Below are 10,368 nucleotides of genomic sequence, written 5' to 3'. Positions count from 1 at the left end.
AGTGGTAGGACCATATTTTTGCAGGAATTGTTTTCAGCTTTATCAAATTATTTTTATTTGGAGATATACTGGGTGCGAAGTATATTTAATAGTATTGAATACTACTACATATTATATCAAACGTTGAAACTTTTGGCCTTGCCATTAAAAATTGCTCGTTCGTAAGTTACTATAATTTGACTTGTAAAGATCAACTCTATTTGACTTGTCTGAACAATTAATAATTCGACAAAAGAATGGAGTAAATACGTAATCCGACTATGTTTGGTTTGATTTGGTTTGGTATTGAGTAAAAAACTCGAACCAAACCGATATATAAATATATATAATTTTTATATATATTTTTAAAACCTTATATAGAATTCTCTTTACAAAAATTCTAAAAATATTTGGGATTCTCTTATGGGATGTAATATTTAATAGAATATGAAGTACTCAATTTTTATTAACCTTAAGTAATGGGTTATATGATCACTTTTTTATCAAGTGTTTCTGAAATGCATCAATCTCTTTATTCTTCCATGTTCATATGTCAAGATTTATTAAATTCTTATATCTTTTTCGAATTTGAAGTGGTATTTCGACAATCTAACATTAAATAGAATATATCATTAATTAGGTATCATATTAATTTTTACGTTTAATTAGTAAATTCGTTTAACCTTGAAAGTATACATCAACGAAAAATTATTGTCTGACGACTAAAAAAGTAACTATCATGTGTTATTAACAAAATTCTCCTATAAAATTATTTTAATAGATCATATGTTTGTCAATTTTTTCGATCATATGTTTGTCAATTTTTTCAACCTTTACTAAAAATTTAATAAATTAAGATTGAAATAATATTCATGTAATAAAAAAATCTGAAAAACCCGAAAAATCCGATAAAACCGAATCAATCCAAACCGTTATAGTTGGTCTGATTTAGTTTTAATAAAAAGTGAACCAACTCGATCCATGTACACCCGTATTTCCAATTATATATTTTCCAATTTTTAAGAAAAATATTACTCTATTTATATAGGAGTATATGTTTTTGTGAATTTTCGACCAAAATGAAGTGAAGGCGTCTCTGCCGATGGATGTAATATTGATCAGTTACCTTACTATATTATTCTTCTGCCTTTCTTTCTTTGCGCGCAAGAAACAAATAGCCGCAATTTATTATGATTTGTGTTGGTTGAAAATGAAAGATCTCTAATCTGGAAAGAGACAGGAAAAGACAAATTCCGTGGTCGCCAAGAAAAAATAAAGACAGCCAACCAAAGCATTATCATAAACAAAAACCGTTTTAAGTTTCCTATGTGCCCCAAAATTCGCCCACATTCCTTCTTAAATCAGCACACGTTTACACTAAGTACCAAAATAGCACGTTATTTATTTAGTAGGAGTATTTATTTTCCCAAAATAAGTGAAATAGTGAAACCCAATTTGACAAGGAAAAGGATTTGAAGAAGTAAAACTGAACTATATAAATACACCCAAACAAGGAGAGCGCGCGACAAATATTCCATTGGCCAAAGCAAATAACAAGACTTCAAATCAGATTTATAAATTAACACCTTTGACGTACATGTCTTCTCACATTCTTCAAAGGTGATTTTCTTTTTAAAATACTAAAACAACTGCCAACTTTGTAGTACTTAGTATTCGCTGCAATTACTTGCCACTATAGTACAATTCTTGTAGTTAATTAATAGCCTCTTTCTAATCTTTATTTAAAATAAAATTATGGCTTCTTTTGCAAACAGGAAACAGAAAAGAAGGCGCAATGGATGTGATTCTCTAGAGGAAATTTTGTTAAAGTGGAAAAATCATTATGAGGAGCTTAATTCTAGCACTGAAGATGTACAAGTAAAAAAAAAGAGAAAAATCCCAGTTAAGAGATCAAGAAAAGGTTGTATGCGCGGAAAAGGCGGTCCTGAGAATTCAGGTTGTATTTACAGAGGAGTTAGACAAAGGATATGGGGAAAGTGGGTAGCTGAAATTAGAGAACCTGTATATAATAGTGGTCAGTATAAAACTAGCGGTAAACGTCTTTGGCTCGGTACTTTTTCTACATCTGTTGATGCTGCTCTTGCTTATGATGAAGCTGCTAAGGTTATGTATGGTTCTAATGCCATACTTAACTTCCCGAATTATTGTGTACAGAATGACTCGTCGAGTATTGTTAACATTGCTCGAACATCTTCACTCGAATCGACTGATCAATCATCTGTTGATCATGAGGATTCAGGTGCTGAAGATACAAAGATTAGAGTTGATCAGTCCACTTTTGCAACATCAGTAGTTACAGCAGATGAAAAGCAACATTCTTCTTGTTGTTGTTTGACTGAGAAATCAGGTGTAATGCTAGAGGAGGATTATGAGAACGAGTTAAACGATTCAGGATGCAGTTCTAGAACTGATTCTAAGTCTCCAAGTTGTTGTGTTAAAGTTGAGACACTTATAAAGGAAGAAATCGAGAAGGATGGGTTTGTACATGATAAAGATTTGGAACGCCTGAACTCGTATGAAGTCTCAAACAGTTTGCACATTACGAACGAGGAGACGACAGATGTGAAGCCACAGGATCTGAATATATTGCAAGAACAACCATTGGATTTCAGGTCTACTGAAAACCCGAGTGAAGATTTTTGCAGGCGTCTAGAATACATGGAGCATTGGCTAATGGAAGACGATTCTTCAACCGAAGCAACAAAAGTAACAGGCACATTTTGTTTGGCAGAGAACCATAATGAAGAATTTCAGAAGTTTTTAGAGGAATCATTTGATTTCAAGCCAATGATTGTCCCTCAAGATTCTGCTGAACTAAACAATGTGAAGAATGAGGAGCAATTTGATTGTACATACAACCAGCAAATTGACCAGCAGACAGATGGAATTATTAGCAACCAAGCTGATACGAATTCTTCGATTAGTTGGCAACCGGAGGATAGTATCAAAGATTTGTCTGTCTTTAACTTTGATTTTGATATATAATCCTTTCTTGATGATGTTCATTAATTATAAGAACTTACTGTTTCGTTTCATCATCCTTGTAATTTGTTTTATATAGTCTGCTACACTAGAGATTAGAAAGTTTTTAGGTTAGAATGCATACCATTTTTTGTAAGCAGAAAGTCAGCCTTCTATTCGCCACATATATAGTCTATCACTCTTCATAGAATTCAAAAGGAAAAGAAGAAGAGACTTTTGATGTTCTAATCCTCTATTCTAGACCTCTTACTGTTTTTTTTTTTGATAACCTTGTTGTTACACTGTCAAAGAGTTGTCTTCTTTTGTATCACCAATCATGTACAGTTTCAGATTAGGATAGCTCAAATTATTAGTCAATGAACAAAACATAAGCATATGTTTGAGTGCGTTAGAAAGGATGTCTTGCTGGTTTTCTGCTCATCATTCTTGTTATAGGGGGGATCATATTACTTCTTGAAGTTATACATAATGAAGGCGGAGGTCAAAGTACGCATCTTATTGAAATATTGATATGCAACTGGTCATTGAAGGCTAGTAAAATGTTCGAAAATTACACCACTATAAGGATCCATGGATGTGTCCTCAGAATCCAAGCCATAGTAAACTCAAACAGTGAGAGAGAAGGGAAGAGAGGCAGGGGTTGGATAAAGTGCAGAGTATATGTGTGCCACCAATTTCAGTAGACAGTTAATGGTGGGATGAAAAGAGAGCACCGAGTATACCAGGTAGAACTAAGGGACTAATGTTGTTTGGTTTGGTGAAGGAATTATTAGAGAAAATTTGCAAGCTCTTATGGAGAAAAATATTGAACAACACATAACAATGAAGAGCAAAAAGTGATTTGTAGAAGGAGGGGATAGCCTGGCATTCTGTTACAATTTGTGAGTTTGACACAGCAAACTCCTGACTTTGAGACAAAATATTGAACAACACATAACAAGAAGTGGTAATAAGGTGAGATGTTCAAGGTGGCTCACATTCTAGAGAATTAGACCTTCTCTTCTTGATTTGGAAAGATGGAAATTGCCATCTATCAACATTGAGTAATCCTTTCACTTGCCTTGGCATTGTCTGCAAGTAGTTATAAATGTGAGTTTCCTCCAGTGGGTGGCTTAAATAGGCCATTCTGTCCGCAACCTCATTAGCCTCACGAAAACAATGTCCAATGAAAAGACCGATGGCATCTACTAACTGTTTAATCTCAGACATTATACTGATGAATTCAATGTGCCTGCAGAATAGACCTCCAGAAATCCAGAGTCCAAGATAGGGCAAGACAAAGATCTAGAGCATTGACAAAGACCAGCTTCGCAGTCAAACTTCTCTATAACAACCTTGTTTGTTCCAGATTTTTTTGGTTGTTATAGCGAAGTGCTGTTATAAAGAATATATTATAACATGTTATGAATTTATCAGAGATAATTGATTCAATAACAGGAAACTTCTTTGATTCAATCTCAAACTTAGCAAATCTGCTTACAATGGACTCAAAAAGTAAGATAAACACTAAAAGAAAGGAAAAAATTGAAGAAGGGGGAAGGTTCCAGACTGCTCCTTAGCAAAACAAACAAAAAGACTTGGCATATTTTCTGCCTAATTAGGGAAACCTACTACTACTTATACTAATGTCTGTTGGGAATATTTCTCCAATAGTGCTCACAGTTGTCCTCACATAACAGCATTGCAGGTGACCTCTCTTATCCATTGGCTTTGGGGACCACAAAGTCCAATATCAAGTGCAGCTGGTTCAATACCTTGGTTCACAACATTGCCTATCCTGGAAATTGGTTCTAAAAGAAACTTGATTTTTATAGTGAATGGTTGTTATATAGAGATGCTGCTATAGAGAGGTGTGACTGTATATGCTTACGCTGCGGTCAGCAACTTACACCACCCTGCCTAATGATAAGCCTGGTTCTGCCTTCATTTGTAGGTAATGAGCATTGTCAAAAAGACATCAGTAACATAATTAACTGCAAGTCACACACCAGGAGAACTTGCCAAATTATTGCATTGGTAGTAACATAAGATTTAAAATGAACAACAATGCGATAAGCTGAAGCACATACAATTGGATACTTGTCTGTTTTCGTAGTGACCCAATGTTGCCAGATTCCCTTTACTGCACAACAAACAAAATACTATAGCAGAAGTGTATATCCAGTTAGTCTTTGCACCAGATATGAATAAAACACTATCTTCATCTATCGCTCATGCTAATCATATGCCTCCTTCAGAGTTTAAGTTTATATAAATTGATGGTGCAGAAAATATTCATATAATCAGATCAGTTTAAAAATTTAACTGCAGATACGCAGTGACGGAGCCACATTCAATCAAGGGGTGTCAATCGACACACACTAGATAATTTTTTCTGTTTTATATATATTTACTATAAGTTAACTTCCCTTGACTTTTTGGTGTATCTAATTTTTTATATTTTGACACCCCTTGGTAAAAATTTTGGCTCCGCCATTGCAAATACGCATTTAAACCAGATACAACCATATAATAGGGGCGGCTTAAGCCCCAAGCCTTTATACTAGTTGTTCTAGGTCCTTCAAAAATTTGAGTACTTTATATTTTAAGAAACAATAAGGGGTCATTTGGTACGAGTATAAATTTATACCGCCAACTAAACCGGTATAAATTTAATCCCACATCTTATTCAGGATATCCCATCTTATCCCACCTTATCCCATTAAATTTGGAATTATTTTATTACACCTTCCATGTGGTATAATTTAGTCCACGTACCAAACGACCCCTCCCCCTAAGGGGTCGTTTGGTACACAGACTAAATTATCCCGAGATTAATAGTCCTGGGATTATAATCTCTAGACTAATTTATCTCACCTGGGAGGTGGAATAAAATAATACCAAGTTTGATGGGATAAAGTGGAATAAGATGAGATATCCAGGATTAAGTCTAGAACTAAATTTATACCATGTTTGGTTGACGGTATAAATTTATATCATCAACCAAACATAGTATAAATTTAGTACCACACTTTATACCACCTTATCCCGTGTACCAAACGACCCCTAAGAATAAACTTCAAATAAACTATATAAAGATTCTACTCCTATTAAGCAAAGACTCTTTTTAACCTTCTGCTTTAGGCCACATATTTTATTGAGTCGTCCTTGACAACTGACTAACTATACTGTGGTATATAAACATCTACAATATATTTGTATATAACTTAAGTCATTTTTAAAAAACAAAACAATAAAATATCATTGAAAGCACAGTAACATGAACCAAAAGACAGCATGAAGAAGCCATAAAACTCAGGATGGATAGCGCTACAGATCGATAGTCAAAAAAGAAAGCCTAAATAGTGTTAATTAAGCTCATTAAGATAATCTCTCTCTGGTGCTATCCCTCCTGAGCTTTACAGATTTTCCAAGCAATTTCCACAACAACACCGTATATAGGGGTAAGGTTTGCATATGCATTACCCTCCTTAGATCCCATTTGCGAGACTTCACTAGTATATTGTTGTTATTGAATACATATATATATATATATTGAGTGAAAGAAAATGGAAGGGAAAAGGCAGAAGAAAGGACTAAACATATACTACTATAAATGAATGGATGGCTGGGAAGTGTTGAAGAAGGAGGTCTATTTATAGTAGCTAAAGTAACATGGGAATGTGACTAAGTTTTTACACAACGTGCGTACGAAATTAAGCATTTGTCTCTATATTGGTGCTTCGAATTATTGTCGATTTTTCCTTTGGTCATTATTGCAAGGAAAATCAATGTACTTAAATACTTAAGTGCCTATGCCGACTACGTTACTCAAACTACCCTCCAATCTTGAAATAGGTGCCGAGGTACGGTCTAAATTGAAAATTGCGAGATTTTTCTTGCTTTACAAATGGCTGTAGAATTTCGATATTACAACTTCGTCTTATTTGAGACAAATTTTCCAAATTTTACGTCTGCTTCGTCGTTGCCACACAAATACCTAAATTATATTTCTTGAGTTTTCTAGTCAAAATATCCTTAAATATAAACAAACTTGAATTACATCCTTAGAGTTATTCTTGTGAACAAAAATGTCCTTGAAATATTCAAAAATTAGCAAGTTACATTCAGAGGCGGATCTAGAATTTTGGCAGGATGGGTGTACTATTAAGAGGAAGTGGATCCATAATATAAATTTTACGGGTTCAACTTTTAGTTCTTACGATTGCGTACCCATTGCACTTTTGGAATTATAAGTTCAAATTTTTATTTTTTAAAATAGTAATTTTCTGACCTCTATATCTATTTTTCATGTTGAAAATATTGAGATCAGTTGACTATATGCTACATCATACACTGCTAACAATTTTAATATACATATTTCGTTTAATCATATAAGATTTTACGGCGACAAAAGAAGAATAGAAATTTCAATGTGTGAAAATTTTGAAAGAATTAACCAAACAAAAAAAGAAATAAAAGGAAAAAGTGCTTAATTAATGCGCAAAAAATAATAAAACAACAAGATTGACATAAGATTTGAACTCATAACCTCACCTAGAAAGGTACACTCAATAACCATCACATCATATAATACTTTGAGCATCGGTGCACACATATATTTAAATATTTTTTGAAAAAATATAACATTACTATACATGATTTAGGGCGGGGAGCATGGATTCACGTGCCCCATGGAACCCCCAAGATACGCCCCTGTTACATCCTACTATTAGAATTGGTGGTGATAAAATGGATAAAGAAAACAGTTATATATCCATCCATATCCACTTAAAAAAATGAGTTGGATACAATAATAACAACAACAGCAGCCCAGTATAATCTCATTAGTGGGGTCTGGGGAGGGTAGTGTGTACGCAGACCTTACCCCTACCCTGGGGTAGAGATGATGTTTCCGATAGACCCTTGGCTCTCTCCCTCCAAGAACTCCCCACCTTGCTCTTGGGGTGACTCGAACTCACAACCTCTTGGTTGGAAGTGGAGGGTGCTCACCACTAGAGCAACTCACAATATACTTTTTTTAAAATGGGTCAAATACGGAGAAGATTCATATTATCCACTTAATAAATACATAGCTAATGGATAACTAATGAGTTTACCTTTTACCTTTGCAAAGACTCAAATTTGGGGTTACTCAAATTTGGGAGACTAAGAATTCTCCCAAAAGTGATCATATTCAAGAAGTCATGGATAATATGGATATCCACATTATCCGTTGGTTAACTCACTTTTTATCTGTATTAAATATGGGTCGGGTCAAATAGTTTATCCGTTTTTGCATTACCGTATTTAACCCGCTCATATCCAACCGACCTGCCCATTTAGCACCCCTAATTAGAATCAGTCGGAAAAACTTAACTTGCCAACAAACAAACTCACATGACTCCCTTTGGAAGCTCCCCCAAAATCATCCCCATCCTTTTCTAAACAAGGGCTTTTTACGGCGTAGATGAATAAAAATTTATTCGCGTTTGATGTTTAGACAAAAATAATTAATGCAAGACATTTTTTTCAAACATATATTTCTTGCTTGACCATGGTTAAATGATACGTATTGTCATTTTAATTTTTACTGTAAAATTAAATTACTTGATTTAGTGTAAAAATAGGATGATGTTAAGTGTTTACCGTGAACTAGGGAAGTACTAGTAGTATGGTTTTGTGATATTTTTCTACCTTAGCTCCAATGATGTTAAACAAGGATTATGGCAAATCCCAAGTAAAGTCATTACTCATTCGCCATTAATTAATGTAGGAGTGAGCTAGAGATAAAAAGAACAGCTCAGTGTATAAAATATTCCGCATTCACATAGGACCCGGAAAGAGCCGCACCTCAAGGGACATGATGTAAATAGTCTAATCTAATACAAGTATCAATGATTGCTTTCACATCTCAAACTCGTGATCTATACGTCACACGGAAACTTTACCGTTGCTCTAAGAAATCGCAAAATTGAATCCCTGTTTTCTGACTAATTATTCCCCAGACTTGGAAATTTAAGCTCTGAATATGAGTAGGTAGGTAAAAGAAAGTGGCAGAGAAAGCCAAAGAAAATTAATGTGTCATACGTAATTAATTTTATAACCTACCCAACCCCTTTCTAAAAATTTCAACAGGTCCATTAAGTGTCGAAAGAGTAGATGAGTCAAATGAATTAAGCTGATAATGATCTATAAAGAGGTTATGGCAAGTCAAAATAGGTAACTTAACCGGCAGTCTTTCTTTTAAGGGGGGGCATCGGAATATTTGATTCACTTTTTGATTATGTAGGTTCGAATTTTCGATTTTTGGTTTGTAAATTGGTTCAGTTCCATTTGTTTTTCCTGAAATTGGTTTAAGTTCGATTCGACCTGTTCTTTTTAATTCGTCAGTTCAATCCGCTATTCGAGTTTCTTAATGGTTTTGTTTTTGTTAAATCGTCAGTTATTTTGGTTTAACGCTTATTTGAACCTTTTCAACATGGGCTTCTTTTAGCCAAAAATTGGGGGGAAAAGAACAGAAATAGCCTGATTTATAATTGCTAATTGAAAAATAACTACTTGAAATCGAAATTTAGCCCTTTTTTCATATAAAGATAAAATTTGAACAAAACATCCTTAAAATCCAGCAAAATTCCAACATAATATGCTGTAGTTCAAATTTTTTAATATGAGATTCCAGCATAATATGCTGGAATTTCATAATGTGCTGGAGTTCCAACATAATTAATATGTTGGAAGTTTATACAGGAGCTCCAAAATCCAGCATAGTATGCTAGAATTTTTCGGGTTTCAGCTAGGGTATTTTTGTCCAGATTTTATCTCCACATAAAATAATGGATATTTTTCGATGACTTTACAAACGCTCAATCCAGAAACTAGCCAGTACATGCTATTTTCACCAAAAATTGGGTCTTTTCAAAGGGATCTTTACACAAATAGCCATTCGTATTTACTTTTATTTTTAGTCAGTATACATAGATTATATACTAATTATACATAGTTTTATACATATTACTCATGAATTCTACCTTTATTAAAATATCAACTAACTATCTTTAGTTTAAACGTTATGCGATTTAGATTAATTCTTCTTTTGGGGATTGGGCTAATGAGGTTCTTCTGGTATGCAGCACATTCTTTTCGAAGACGGGTTTTATATGCAGTGTCATTTTCTCGAAGTAATATACTCACAATAATATAGTAATCTTATGACACATTCGTCATATATTGTTAGTCTTTGATCCATGATAAGGCAGGCTATTGTTTTGACACATAACACAATTATGATACGTCAGGAACAATGATATAATACCTTCTGTCATGTCATGAGATGTTTGGACTAAAGTTATGGGATCCGACCAAACCAGCAGATAACTTTCTAGCGGAGTAAATTTTTATCTTTGT

General features: G+C 34.0%; 1 protein-coding gene across 1 annotated transcript; it reads left to right on the top strand.

The window, feature by feature from the left end:
* The first annotated feature begins 1,512 nt into the window (after positions 1 to 1,512).
* On the top strand, positions 1,513 to 3,321 carry LOC104093133 (dehydration-responsive element-binding protein 2C-like). Its single transcript, XM_009598847.4, has 2 exons — positions 1,513 to 1,599; positions 1,755 to 3,321. Exons 1-2 carry the CDS (start codon positions 1,577 to 1,579, stop codon positions 2,983 to 2,985), a joined length of 1,254 nt encoding a protein of 417 aa, XP_009597142.1. The 5' UTR covers positions 1,513 to 1,576; the 3' UTR covers positions 2,986 to 3,321.
* The last annotated feature ends 7,047 nt before the right edge of the window (positions 3,322 to 10,368 follow it).

The sequence above is a fragment of the Nicotiana tomentosiformis genome, chromosome 2, assembly GCF_000390325.3.
Source record: "Nicotiana tomentosiformis chromosome 2, ASM39032v3, whole genome shotgun sequence".
Lineage (NCBI taxonomy): Eukaryota > Viridiplantae > Streptophyta > Magnoliopsida > Solanales > Solanaceae > Nicotiana > Nicotiana tomentosiformis.
Note: the sequence above shows the minus strand (reverse complement) of the source record. Positions and strands in the feature narration are given on the sequence as shown.